This window comes from Cottoperca gobio, chromosome 5, assembly GCF_900634415.1.
Source record: "Cottoperca gobio chromosome 5, fCotGob3.1, whole genome shotgun sequence".
Lineage (NCBI taxonomy): Eukaryota > Metazoa > Chordata > Actinopteri > Perciformes > Bovichtidae > Cottoperca > Cottoperca gobio.
Genome location: NC_041359.1, coordinates 20855074 through 20870112, shown reverse-complemented (window position 1 = coordinate 20870112; position 15039 = coordinate 20855074). Strand labels below are relative to the sequence as shown.

The following is a 15039-nucleotide window of genomic DNA, read 5'->3' as shown; positions in this document are numbered from 1 at the left end:
ATATACATTTGTTTTACAAAATGTCCTGCAAAACAAAAATGTAACCGTACCAAGACTCTACTGAGTACTGAGTACTGAGTACTTCTGCCTCTGCCGTCTGTCTTCCTAGAAAATGTTAGTGGACAAAAAAAAATGCTGACGGGTTTTAGTTTAAACTTCCTCCAGACTAATTTGAGACCCTGCTGCTAATCGTTTTGTGATCGACCTTTTGATCCTGACCCGGTCTTTACGAATCATTTGCTGTGTTTTTAAAGGCATTTCCTGCTTTCACGCAAGCTCTCATAGTCTCGATCTCCATCTATCATTTAGTGAATAGCTTCTGTTATAGAGGAAAGTCAAGGACGTGTTTTGTGCTGCAGATTTGAATTCATCTAAAGGTGTCGGAGGTGGTAACGTTTAGCTTGGAGTGTCATGTGTGTGTTTGGATGACTTTTTGAGTTATTCACTTGAGTGTAACGGACAACTTCTGTTGATTTACACACCCTCACACTCACACTCACACACACTCACACTCACACTCACACACTGCACTTGTAAACAGAGGGCAGACAGTAGGAAATGATTATGGAGCTTGTTTCCTGTCTGTTTTTAGCAGTTAGGTAGCTGTTAGAGCTGCAAAGGAAATGTAGTGCTACGTCACTGAAAGGCACATTGCATGGTGGAGCATAGGCGATGCTGCTGGTTTCATTAATGAAGAGCTGCAGACATGAGAAAATATTGATCAGCATTTGTGAAATAATAAGTAAGAACATGTTTGGTACATAAAACATGCAGACTCTGTTTTTATAGTTGAGGAAATCGTATGAAGAGAATTTAGTTTTGGCATGTTTGGTCTGGACTTTTATCATTAGAGGGTTTTCAGGCTGCAGAAACAAAATGTCCCCACGTTGTTAAAGGTGCTGTTTAAAGGAAGTGAGTTTAGTTCTACCTATTCTGTGATTGTATTCAGTCTGTATTTATTCTGTTTAACTTTATAAATGTGTATGGTTGCTGTTGACCTGTTATGTTGATAACATTTAGTTTCCCCCGTCTAGATTTGTAAAGATATTTATACACACAGTGTGCTGCTTTCTTGGTAAATCTAAATGATGAAACGATAAGCTTTTTTGTTCACTGACTGTTTAACTTTCAATTGTCTGAGAGAAAATCAAGAGACTTTTGTTCATGTTAAACAGGCAGCCAGGCTACATTAAGGTAATGATGACATGAAAAATCCCCGCTTCAGCTCACTGCCCTACTGCTTTTTGTCTTTTCTCTTCATCAGTTTCTCATCGTACTAACGTCTACTCGCGCAGTAGCTTTCAGGAAGCGGTTAACCTTGATGGAGGATGGTAGAGAGATCTATATAGGCTCACAAAGCAAATGGATAATTGAGACTCATGCTCATTCATTTAGATAAAAATGTCTCCTTTCCTGAACCCTTGAAGAGATCATCTTGATGCGTCTATCATGTAAATGAATGGAAGAAAATGGAGCGACTACGAGAATGACGTATTTCCTTTATTTATATTTCACCTTGATGTGAACCAGAGAGTGTTTCTTAGAATCAAAATACGATTTTATTTACATCTGACAGAGAATGAAATCATGTGACAAGAAAACAGTTGGTCATTGTGAAAGGAGCTGTTCAGCACTTTGTTTCATGGTGCGTTGAGTATCTCTAACTAGGCCACCAACATGCATCTCTGTGCACTTTGCTGTGGTGCATCAGACCAATGCCCACCTTTTTAAAATGTTTCCACTGTGTATCTTTACAAAGATTTACTAGAAGTGTTACGCTGCATCAAACTACTTCCACATTTTATTTGCTGATATATTTATTAAAGTTTAAAGTTGTAAAAGTTTGTGGCTCTCTCTCCTCACTCAGGACGTTTACTGCTGCTGAAAGGATGAGGATGACGGGTGGAGGCCACGGCCGAAGGTGCAGCCCTCGCTAGAATCATACTTTCTCCCTCAACTTCACCCCTCCACCATCCATCCACTACTGCCGTCCCTCCGCCCGGCGCCATGGCCAACCATCTGGAGCTGATCCAGGAGCTGCAGCAGCTGGACAAAGTGCCAAGCCTGGAGAGGCTGCGGGCGGCCCAGAAGAGGCGTACCCAGCAGCTGAAGAGATGGGCTGTGTACGAGAAGGAGATGCAGATCAAGAAGCGAAAGGCTGACAAGAAGGGACGCAATGCCAACAACCTCCAGCAGCAGTCCAAAAGGCACGTCTCGTTTGCAGCAAGCGTGGCACTTCTGGAGGCGTCGGCCAGGAATGATCCAGATGAAGGTAGGGGCAGTAAAGGATATTTATGATGTGTACAAATTAGAAAATAGAAGGGTAGATTTATGGGGATATGTGCTCTGTGTAGTGAAAACGATAAATTACACAAGTGCTCTTAACACATGTGACCAATGCTCACACACAAGTTAAGCGCTGTAGATTTATTCTCATTGTAACAAGGCAACACTGAAAACATGTGCCCGGGTTTCGTTCATAAGCTTGGAGTCAAATCCAGCACAAAGCTCAGTGACGTCACATTTGAATAATTACTCTAATTTCATCCTCACCTTACTACTTCAGCTGGATATCCAAATGCCAAGGTCAGGAACACGATTAGCTGCCCACTGAAACTGTCAGTGGAAGTCACTACCTTCAAACTGAATGTGTTCTGCTAGGAGTCTTTGTTATCATAGTGAAATAATGGAGTTGTCACACTGAGATGAAACTCTGTCAGTCTTTTAATTAAAATTTCTACGGATGTTGCCCCCCCTATTTGGAGATAACAATTGTTTTCCTTCAGTACAAACAGCCCCACAAGGCTGTGGCAGTGCTAACAGTGTGTCCGTGATGCAGGAATGATAACAGGCTGCTTATCATTGAGATACAACATCTAATTTAACTTGAAATTAGATTGAGCTCTTTTTTTATATATCATAACGATACAATACAGCCCAAGCCGTGCTACTGTACACTCTTTGCTTGTGCAAGCTGTCAGTACAGATATGGAAAAAGCCAAAAGGCTGATGTACAATAAGTCTCACAGAGCAGACGCAGCCCTGCACTGCGTACACACATACACGTGCACACATATGCACATGGACCGTGAATGTGTTGTATCAGCTCCAGCTGGAGTGAGACTTAATGGACCTCGTGTGTTGGCCCGTTATATTTGATAATTTGTAACCTAAATAAAGATCTGATAAAAACCAGCAGGCGATAAACGGATATCATCTAATTAGGCATAAAGAAAATATCTGTCATTACTAGAAAACAGTCGTCTATCAGTTATTTTTCATGATGTTGTTGATTCTGACGCTGCCTCATTAGATGCAGAGAGGTGGTGCTGTGTGAGAGATTTGGTTTGAATAGCATTAAAAGGTTTGTGTCGTACGCTGTGCAGTATGTAGTTTCCAGAAAGTCTGCTCAGCCAATTAGTCTTTGAACCAGGATGTTGTGGCTGTTGGTGTTCATGTAAGTCATTCGTTTGAAGAACTAAGAACATGCACAATCTACTCGTTCCTGGAAATGTGCATTTATACTTTCAAGAACTGTTCGCCATATATTCCACGTATTCAAGGTCAGATTTATATGTTGTCGAGGCATTGGACATTTATGAATCACGGTCAAATTGAGTTAGTTTTGAAAAGAGGAAGCGATTTTCTGCACGTCTTTGTGTTGCCTCATAAAAGATATGAGCTTTTTTCAAACAAAACAAAAATCTCTTGTACAATTTTTGAAAGCCATCCTGCCTTTGAGTGTTCATATTTGGCGACTTCTAAAAGGAAAATAATTTTCATGATTTAAGTGAGTACCTGTTTGTCCAGTCTGTAGCCTTGACCCAACGATATTAGAAATTATATCAATCAAATTGTATTTATATAGCTCAATATCACAAACTACAACATTGTTTCAGAGGGGTTTACAGACTGTAAATTCAAACAGTTTTAGTGTGATGGGCAGTGTTTCACACGTTGATACAGTAGGCTGAATGCATGTAGAAGTAACACTAAACTGTTGCTGTAGATGTGGATTTATTATACATTTTTCTATAAACTTGCTTTGTTGAGTTATGCGCACAGCTTCACAAATGATTGGTTGTGCACTCTCCACAATTTCTGAAATGAGCCACAACCCATTCAGCAGAAAGTACTCTTCAAGAACATCTCGCTTCCACAGAAGCACTTATTGTGAAGCAATCTGCATGCTAAACGCTTCACTGGCTGTATAAACAAGCACATGCACGTCAACGTGTCACTGTAAGCCATATGGGTACTCTTGTATATATTGTTGCTACTGTGTCTTTTTGTGGACACTCCTGGTTGTGTTTTCTTTGTGATATTATGTTTTGTTGTTGTTGAGTGCACCTCAACAAATCAGCTGCTGTAGATATGGCAATACATGATTGCAGATAGAGTGTTTTATATTAGGCTGTCTGTCTTCTATCAACTTTTGCCAAGACTCGCATATCTCAACATTTATTGGATGGCTTTCCATGACATTTTGTTAAGACGTTCATGTTCCCCAGAGTATGAATTCTAAAGACTTTGGTGTTCTCCTGACCTTTCATTTAGCGCCACCATGAGGTTGGTACAACAACTATTGAATGGAATAACTCTGCTGCACTTTTAGCAAACGTTGGTATGCTAGCAGGCTAAACTTTAAAACGGCTAACATGTTAACATTGTCATTGTGAGCCAAGTGCAGCCTCACAATGCTGCTAGCAAGGCTGTAGACTCTGTGCTGTTTGTAGCTGTATTAATACATATATATATATATATATATGATTTCATATCATACAGTATATTTCATTGTGTATATAAAGTAAATTCAACTTTAAAGATGCCATCATTTATTAGGTAGTTCCAACGCCCATTACTGTGAAGCCCAGCAATGTAAATAATAAACATACTTTTACCTTCAGCACGACTGCCTTCACGTTTTATGTCATTTTGACTCGTCTGTATAAATACTCCAGTGTCTCCGTGCTTTGGTTTGAGCTTTGCTGATAACTGCAGAAGCTTTGTCAGTTCTCCTTACGGCTGACGGTGCCTGGGCATAGAAACATTTGCCATCAGTGGCGTTTAATGAGGGTGACCATGAAAGAGGCAGCGAGATAAAAAGCAAGGGAGGCAGGTTGTAGTGTTGCCCACACAGCTCCCGTGGCAGCTGGCGAGCTCAGGAGCCTGATAATCTCCTCTCTCTCTCATTCCCGCCGGTCCCCAAACGCTCGATCAAGCATTGTGACTCCACACGCTATGCTGCTCAATGCTCACTGCTCACAGGCTCCGGGCTCCCTTTACAAAATATTACGCGACAGTGTCATTTATTCTGATTTTATACAAGTCATTTCAGAGACGCTTATGTTAAAATAGAGAAGAAATGGAGATCATGATGGAAATTTTCACGTTAAGATAATTCTTCATGAATCACAAATTAAATTTAGATCCCTAATCTGCAAAAACAATGACTGGCAAAAATAATATGAGCAGATGTGTTGAGAAACAAAAGAAGCCATCCATCACTTCTTCATGAAGTAGAGAGGAAGGGAGGGAGAAGTAGAAACAGAGAGAGGCTGAGATTGAGGCTGACTCCACCGGCTTCGAGGCCGTAATGACACGAGAGGTTGGATTGGCCGGACTGACTCCTGCTTGATCCCTGATTGGTTGGATCGAGATGTTTCCTGTGATTCATCCACTGCTTGTTTTCTTCTGTATAGTTGCAGTCAGAGCATCACTGTGCTGACCGGAGGGTATGTGGGTGAGCGCACGCTGACAAATGTGTGTGTTGTTGTTGGTATGCATGTTTTATGGATGGAGATTTTACTGTTTACTTTGTAAGCTCGACTCTTGATCAGTGGATGCTGTTATTACTTCTCCGGCAAGAAGATTATATTTTCAGTTCGGTTTGTTTGTCTGTCAACAGGATTACGGATAAACTGCAAGCCCGATTTTTATGAAACTTAGTGGAAGGGTGTAGCATAGGGCATGGAAGAACCCATTACATTTTGGAGCTGATGCAAAGCACGGGGCAGAGACACAAATTATTTTTCACTTTCTTTAACATTGCGAGATTGGGCATTTGACCTTGTTGGAGATCTCTGCTCTCCGAATGCCCTTCTAGTTGAAACTATTCATATGCTTGTGTTCAAGTGTGTATATTCATGTGTTTGTGTGGGTGTGTGTTCGGTTTCTTCTCTGCTACAACGTCCCTGTCATTATAACTTCCTCACTGGATGCTGTGGGAGCAGACTCCCCAGGCTGAGAGGAGACGCAGATAGTAAAGCAGCAGAGCACACAGTGCGTACTCGAGCTGAAGATGTGTTGTGGTCGGGAGATGGAGAAAATACAAAACTGAGAACGTGTTAGTGTGAATATTTCAGATTGCACAAATGTAAATACACTTTTCATTGTGTGTTTCCATGTAGACATGTGTCTGTATGTTTGCTGGTCTGATATCCAGAGACGCACTGAAGAGGCTTTGATCTGAGGAGAAGGAACGATGGGAACGATGGGAACAGTGGGAGAGGTTTGAATAAAAAAAATGAAACATCCTGAGTCTGAGCCCATTTCTTTGCCCTCCGGCGGCTACTATCCTAAACCCTCTTCCCCCTCACTGTGATGAGGGTTGATGGCGGTGAATTATTGTGCAGCACCTCAGCGTCTCTCTGTGCGGTTCTCTGGCTATTGAGACTGATAGGATTTCTCCTCTCCAGAGACTAGCTATCCTGCAGAGGGAGCAGCCACCAGGGTCAGAAAGAACAGTCAATACACACACACACACACACACACACACACACACACACACACACACACACACACACACACACACACACACACACACACACACACACACACACACACACACACACACACACACACACACACACACACACACACAGAATGTGGTCTGACCTGACATTTTTCTCTTAACACCGCTGTGTTATCTGATGAAGTTGTCAAACATCTCGGATATGATTGAGGGCGCCAAGAGACTTGTGGAAAAAGGGAAACATTATGAACAACTGGAGTGAGCGAAGAAGTCGGATTCTACAAATGTAACATGCAAAACATCTGAAAGGAACATATTTTAATATGAACATGCATGTTTACATAAATGACGATTAGAAAATGATTTTCCAGACTGACTTGCAAAGCTCCGTAGTTATAATAATTAAGACCACAACATCTGGTCAAGTCAATGTAAACATCTGTAGAATCTAATCATCCCACTGATTAACTCATTGTGATTTTATTTGTATCGCCCTGTTCTGGAAGTATGTTTTATTATGAACTGGAGAAAGTATTATGATGATATATTATGAGGAAATACTCCTTAGTCTATTAAAGTCTTGCTTTAGTCTACCTCTAAACCTGTAAGTATTTAATTTTTTTATTATTTATCTCCCATAATAATAATATTATTATTATTTATATGAATTTTAATGAATTTCTTACTTAATTATTATTATTATTATTATTATTATTTTGTTAGTTTTTTTCCTCCCTTAAAAAAAGAAATGCTGGTTTATGGCATACGCTAAGGCATGATCTTTGTACAAAATAATTATTTTCATACAGTATAAATAGAAAACAAAACAAAGTACACGTATGGACAAAATGAGTAAAGAAGAAAGCAGAATGGATGAATCCCAACTGCTTTTCAAAGTGTCCTTGAGTGAGACACTGAACCCCGAGCTGCTCCCGATCGATCATCTGACGAGCAGTTCGGATCGAGTATACCGGCGCCTTAAAATGCTTCACACAGCTCGCAGTTTGATGTTCCTATTTTAAACAGTCCATTTACAAAGTAAAAGGAATTACTACCGAGTGTAAACCTTTGTGCTTTTGAGTTTACATACAAGCACACTGTGACAATCTTGAGTCATTAATGATTACAAATATAATATATTATATATATAAATAAAGAAATGTACTTCTAAAGCGATGAGATCCACAGTGTCATTATGGACCTGTTGAGTCTTAACTAATAAATAAGTTACAAGAATTACAGTTGAGATCTTCAAGTTGCTGCTAGCTGTCTATCAGTCTGTTAATGTGAGTGGCAGCATTGACAAAGCCAGTCCCCCCTCCCCCTCCCTGAACCCAGTCTGTGTTTTAACGCTCTGTGTGTTTTCCACCCCTGGACTTTATTTATTCACCCAGCTCACTAATTACATCGTATTCCACCCAAATCAGAACTTGTAACTTGATATTTGAGAAGCCACGCTTTAAATCCATATTCCATTTTTAGCCATGTGGCTTTTGCTTTTGGTTCACCATCTTTTTTTTCCTGCCATATCATCGCCATATAAATACAGAGGATAGAAAATGATCCCAGCAGTGAGAATCACCTCTTGGAATGAGAATTCACAAGTGGTTTCATCTCTCCTTTTTCCCCTCTTTCTAGTTATTTGTGTGCAAATTAGTTCTCGGAGGAGCTTTTGTCTTCTTCTGCTGTCTTATTAGAGTGGTAAGGCCTTCTCCTCAGGGGCCTTAGATAGGCTTAGCTGCTCCCAGGCATATGGCAGCAACAGAGGGGCATTAAAAAGATACACAAGAGCAGAGTGGATAGAAGACGAACACAAATACATCACATCGGATGCAACTGGTTGTCAAGAAAACACTGACCTTTAGCAGCGATGTGCGCTCTTCTCTTTTGTTCTCACTCCTGAGTTCATTCTGACTTCGGCTTTTTATCTACAGGAGGAAACACATTACTCTACTGTACAGTTTGCTGGTTAACATTTGCTCTTGATTTTAAATGCCAGTGGGGAGATTTAACCAACTAACATGCTACAGCTACTATACAGTATACAGTGGTGGAAGAAGAAGTTCCTCAAATCATACGCTTAAAGCTGCAACACCACAGTGTAGAACAAGCACAAGCACAAATCATGCATTCAAATGTTTACGTAGGTAACAGTATTAGCATTGAAATATACTTGAAGTACCAAAAGTAGTACTCATTGTGCAAAATGGAATGAAAATGAATGGTGTACATCCTTTTAATGTTGCAACTGGTAGAGGTGGAGCTCATTTGAACCACTTTATATACTTTTAACTGCTGTACTAAAGTTGCATCAGCTGCACTAGCACTAATTAGCAAATGTTAGCTTACTAACACGCTAAACTAAGATGGTGAACATGGTAAACAAACATCGTACCTGCTTAGCATCAACATGTTAGCATGCAGATGTCAGTATCTGATTGAATAATGTGAAGAATCGCCCGTTTCAGTTAGACCTGGGTGTAGAAACACAACTAGACTTTGCTGTAACTTTTAGTCGAGAAAAAAATATATAAAGTAGTCAATTAAATATATCTTTACAAATGAGTCTCTCCTCTGTGCTGGCTCCACTACATCTCGACACCACGTTACGTCTCATTTCTTTAGTAAAAGCTACAATGGGTTTGATTAGAAGTGATGCACTTACAATATTGTAATAGGAAAATATCCCCCCATTCACAAATCAGCACCGTACAAACGTGCAGCAGAGCTGTCATTAACAAGAGTAATGAGCTGAGAGAAACTACTCTAATCACAAGTCCCAATATTAAAATCAAACCGTGCTGTGGTGATGTATGCAGGTCGCTCTGCAACATGATCAGTGTTACTGATGTGCCATGTGCAAAGACAAAAGAGAATTGGTAAACTTCAAACATTGTTTCTCTTGCAGACTTAAAAGGATGAATCAGATTTAGCACCACTTCTTTGAAATATCTTGAAATACCGTAACATATTTGATCTGATATAAAGACTAGTGGTGTGACAAGTGGTTCAGAGTGTCATTTGTAATATGCAGAATCTAATGTGAACTATGTCTCCTGTTTTCTATTTAATGAGGATTGATTATGAGGCCGTGCATATCTTCTGAGAAGGAGTGTTTGATTAGTTGGCTGACCGTGCCTTGACCTATCTTTAAACTGAATATTGAGACACTCTAATATGTAATCAACCTCTGGTATGCCCAAGGCATTTGAAAAAAACCCCAAAACAATGATTTATGCATGATTTTGACCAAGAGATGTTTTTGCTCAGCACCAACGAGCGAACCGTAACAGGAGGTTGTTTACGCGCATGCCCAGCTAAGCTGATGTGACCTCTGACCTTTGGACAACCGTAGTGTAAGCTGGCCGGTCTGTCTCGTGCATCATGCGTCGTAACACAAATCACAACAAGGCTGAGCAGTGTGTTAGGACACAGGTGGTTGTATAGAGATGAAGAATTATGGCGCTGCATCGCGGTGGCTCTGAGAGCAGAATGCTCTGCAGCTTAAGACGTCACATGCGCAGCATTTATAAAGAAAACGCTGTAAAGTGAAGAAAATACAACTAGAGAAATACAACCAAGTACAAAAAGGCTGCAGGTCACACAGAAAACAATGGACATTAGTTGCAAAACAACATAACTTTTAGGGGATGCTAAATATGGCGTATGTGTTTATCACCTTTAGTGTGTATTTCTGTCATCTTGTACATGTCAGACAATTAATTAGCAACAATTCTGATAATCAAATTCATCATTTAAGTCATTCCTTAAGCAAAAATGCCAAATAGTTATTGTCTCCAGCTTCCTGAATGAAGGTGGTTTTCTTTTCCTCTATGATGCTAAACTGAATATCTTTGTGCTTTGGACTTACCCAGCATACATGTCATATTGACTTACTGTGTTCTGCTTTATTTGCAATATATAATGCCGATTAATCAATGAGGATAATAATTGTTAGTTGGAGTCCTATAATAACCGCTCGATACCTTCATATGACCACTGATCAAAGGATTTCTAAAATACAGATCTAAAACATAACTCTGTGTCCTTCCACCAGTTTGCTGCGATGTGACCGAGCTCTGCATTTAATGTACTGACATCTTATAATGCCATATGGCTCTTTCTGGATACTTTATTCATTTAATTATAAAACTGAAGAGGATTACAACCATTTTTAATACCCCTGCGTCTTCCCTGGGGACAAAATTAAGCTGCTTCACTTAAGGCCAAATCAAGGCTCCTACACCGCCGGCTCTTTGCACTTCTGCTTTTTTCCTCTAGCGACATCACCGTTGATTTTATATGACATTTCCGAGTTGATTGCTCGAGTGGGATTTGGCTGCGACAATGACGGGGTTGAGAACTACAGATAAAATGTATCCTTGTGTGGCTGGTATCTGTCGAATGATTCTGCTCTTACTCTCATGACATCAGTGCATCTAACATTCTGTGTTTTTCTAACGGGCAGTCGTCTGCCGTTATTATTGATATTATTCTTTCACTTCTTTCCCGTCAGCCCTTTGTGAGTAGTGCGGTTTTCAAGCCAACAAAAGTATCCCCCCCCCCCCCTCTCTTGCTCTGTCTGCCTGTGGGCGTTGCTGCTCTGCCTGGCACACACTGGCACTGCCGTCTCCTCCTGACCGTGCTGGTTCACGTGCCTCAGCTTGGGCAGAGGGGACTGACTCATCCTGCTCATGTAACATCTTTTGGGATTAAAACATTTAGAAAACCACAAAAGTGGAAGCAGTGTGGTTGGTACAATGTTGTTGATTGGTCACCAGATCTGAGGGGTCGGGGGGTGGAAGAGAAGAAGAACAGTTCACAAATGTAACCAGGTGTCAGTCCATGCAGGGCTTTAAAAACAAATACAATTCTGTGTTTGTAGTGAGGAGAGGCCAGTTTGTGAGTCTGTGTAGTCCGTTGAAAGAGTAGGATGCATTGGACCGAGAGATAATCAGGATTTTGGCTTATTTAGCTTCGTAATTGAACATGTTTCTTGGCCGTGTCACTGTCCAACAACAACAAAGGATCTGTTTTTGAACGTCAGCACTCCACTGACTATCTCTGCTTCATCGTGTTCTCTAGTTTCAGTACACTGCTCACTTAATGCCATACTATTACTGTTATTATTCACTGTGGTTCTTAGTGACCCGTGCTGCACTAAGCGGTAGTCTTCCAGCGAGCTCTCTGAGACCTCCTCCCCGCTTCCACATCAGTCAAATATCCTGGGAGAGCCCGGACTCTCAAGTTAACTCCTATTTCCATGGTAACTGAGGCAGACACGGAGAGGTCCAGGCAGCCGTGGCCCCGAGCTGCTCGGCTGCAAAGACACAAATTGTGTGCACCATCATTCTCGCTGCTGCACAGGAGGGTATGCGAGAGACTGTCAGATATGGCTGCTGGGCTAACTCGCCCTCCAGTTAAACTGTCATGGGTGAAGGTGAATGGTGTGATCCAAAAGCCTATTCTACGGATAATAGGAAAGTCATATGAGAATAATTATAGATCTCAATCACATGATAAGCACTCCATTAAATATACAAAAGAAAACTGGGGAAGTGTGCGTCATATTGAGATTTTAGATGATGATCGGCACAACATGTGGAAGATGCATCACATTTAAGGAAATAGAGGTTTCTATTTTTTTTTTTACAGCCAAGGTTACAAAGATGTAATTTGATGTGTCAGAAAATAACTATGCTATGCTATATATAAGAGTTGTCTCATCATAAAACACATTTATTTGGAGGGCACAGGCGATTCACGTCGTTCTGTTTATCAGAAAACGCTTCTAGGGACAATCGTCGTCTTGTGTCACTTATTATAGAAGACTTATTGTTGGTATTATGAGGATGTGGTGGAAGGCAGCGCCCCCCGTACAGGACTAAACAGCTAGTAATTGTTAAAGCAATGTTCTTATGGAATAGATAACACATGTTGAGACCACAAGAAGCGCAATTGGAAAAGAAAATGGGGGAAAATGGACATTACAAAACGTTAAATGGGCGATATTGGAACTGAGCTGCAGATTACTCCATCAACAGGACAAATAATCCGAAGAATTTAATGTTATTGTCATTATTAATATTATTGTTATAAGCATTCACTGGCTTTGTATAAGCTATACTTTTCATCAGTCTCCATTTGTTACCACATGAAGTTGAATTGGATTTGTAAAACCAACCAATAACTGTGTTTATCGCACCACCAAACGCTCACTTTATTATATAACCACGTCATGTTAGAAACCCACCTGCCTGCACGCTGGCCTGCCGAAAGAGTTTAAGTGGCAGTCTGACTTGATCTACTGCTGACGGTCCCTTTATTGCCTTTTCAGCACCCCGCTGCGCCCCCTCTCTTTGTAAACCACCTTGTGGCATCTTCTAGTGTCTCTCCACCTGCTCCTCCCTCACGGTGAATGAAAAGCCCTCCACCATACAGTAAGTCCTGAAATAGGATTCTGGATTATCCATCTAGGATTAGTCTTCACCAAACCCACGCGGGGCAGCGTGATTTATTACCAACACTCACATTGATGATGTTAAAGAGGCCCAGTGAGTGACCTTTTTAATTGTTCGTGTTGACTGGGAGGATTAATTTAATGAAGAGAGAGAGAGAGAGAACATTTTAAAGTGTCTAACCTGAAAACTGCCCTGAAGAAAAAGTCCTTTTGAACGATTTGATCACATTGAGACCTTTTTGAGGAAATGAAAATATGAATTACCTCCACACTTTTAAGCCTCGGATACCCTCAATGGAACAGCAATTTTCAAAATTGCCACAAGACGTATTAGAAAAAGTAAAATGAGCTCTCGAGGATTGATTTTTCTAGAAAGGTTGGCAGTTTTCCCATTGTTTTCAGTACAGTCAGAGTGTTTTAGAACAAGCGTTTAGGGGCTATTAAATGAAACTGCATCTGAAGACACTTTGGCTTTAAAGGAGCACTATACTGAGTAGCATTGTACTTCTACAACACGCTCAGGCTCACGAGGAAAGTGAGATTCAAATTGAAGCAAGCAGAACCAGAAATATCAACGTGTTTATTCCGTATACTCTCCTTCATAGTCAAAATCTGGTGCCTATATTACCCACAATTCAGCTGTGTTATGCTAGTAGAGGCCTAACGTCGAGCAGAGACGAGGAGCGGGCTGCAGAGATCTGGTAACTTCTCTTCTTTCTAACTTATCACCCCTCAACATTTTTTAATGTTCAAACTTATGAGCCCCAAACGACAAGGGACTAATTAGTCAATTTATCAGATTTCATCTTACGCCCTCTGGAGCCACAGCATATATTAAACCACTTGTTCTTTTCATATGCAGTAGCACTCTGCAAGAGGAGAGTCACATGGGACTCAGGTCTTCAGGTTTCCTTTGAGCCGTTTGATTTGTCTTTAAAAATGACCTCCCTTTGTCTCGCAGGTGCCCCCCTTCAGTCTGTCTTACTTTTTATTCCTCCCTCTCTTTCACTATAACCGAGGGAAGCCTGCTGACTGAATGCCTATTAGTAAGCATACTGGAGCTAATTGGATGGAGCACTGCCGCATAATCCAGAGTGTTACTGAGACAAACAATACTGATAATACTGTTTTTTTTACTCCTGTAGATCCACATGTACAGACTCGAACACTACTTTTGAATTGAATTTAGGTTTGCATATTTGGCAGACGTTTATTGATTATGTCAATAATCCTGTATTTAATATAAAATAGAACTGGCAAGAAGGAGTTGAAACTCAATTATAAGAGCTAATGTGGCATTTTAGGGAAGCTGGGCTTCAGGTTTAGAGGATTGCCACAGAGGGGAAGAAGAGTATTTATTGAAATGTTAAAATCGATGTTTTTTAAATGGTTTTTGCTTCTCACCATCTGCTTCTCTACCCGATGTGACTGCACGGATATGACTGATTATGAAGCTCTGTGTGTGTGTGTGTGTGTGTGTGTGTGTGTGTGTGTGTGTGTGTGTGTACAAATACATACAGTATACACACACACTCACTCACGCATTCAACAACTACTGGATTGATTGTAATAACATTTTTTAGACATTCCTAAGTTCCTGACGATGAATCCCAGTGACTTGGTGATCCCTTGATTTTTCCTGTAGGCTACTGCAAAATGTATACTTGTCAAATAATCTGGTTTAAGACCAACTACCTGCGAAACTAAAGACGTTCCCATCAGCCTTAGCTGCACTAACTAGCATGCTAACTCGCTAAACTAAGAACATAAACATTATACCTGCTAAACATGTAAAGCGTGTTAGCATGTGTGCATGTTAGCTAGC

The 15039-nt window shown here is 40.7% G+C and overlaps 1 protein-coding gene across 3 annotated transcripts in view; it reads left to right on the top strand.

Annotated features, from left to right (window-relative positions):
• The window catches only part of ppp1r16b (protein phosphatase 1, regulatory subunit 16B), a 79563-nt gene that overhangs the window by 24000 nt on the left and 40524 nt on the right, over positions 1 to 15039 (top strand). For 2 of the 3 annotated variants that reach the window (XM_029432439.1, XM_029432438.1), the window contains exon 2: positions 1868 to 2272. In XM_029432439.1, coding sequence (XP_029288299.1) covers positions 2008 to 2272 — 265 coding nt within the window. In that variant the 5' untranslated portion in view covers positions 1868 to 2007. Of the gene's footprint in view, positions 1 to 1867; positions 2273 to 15039 lie in introns of those variants that run through there. The other variant, XM_029432440.1, reaches the window with a different exon arrangement.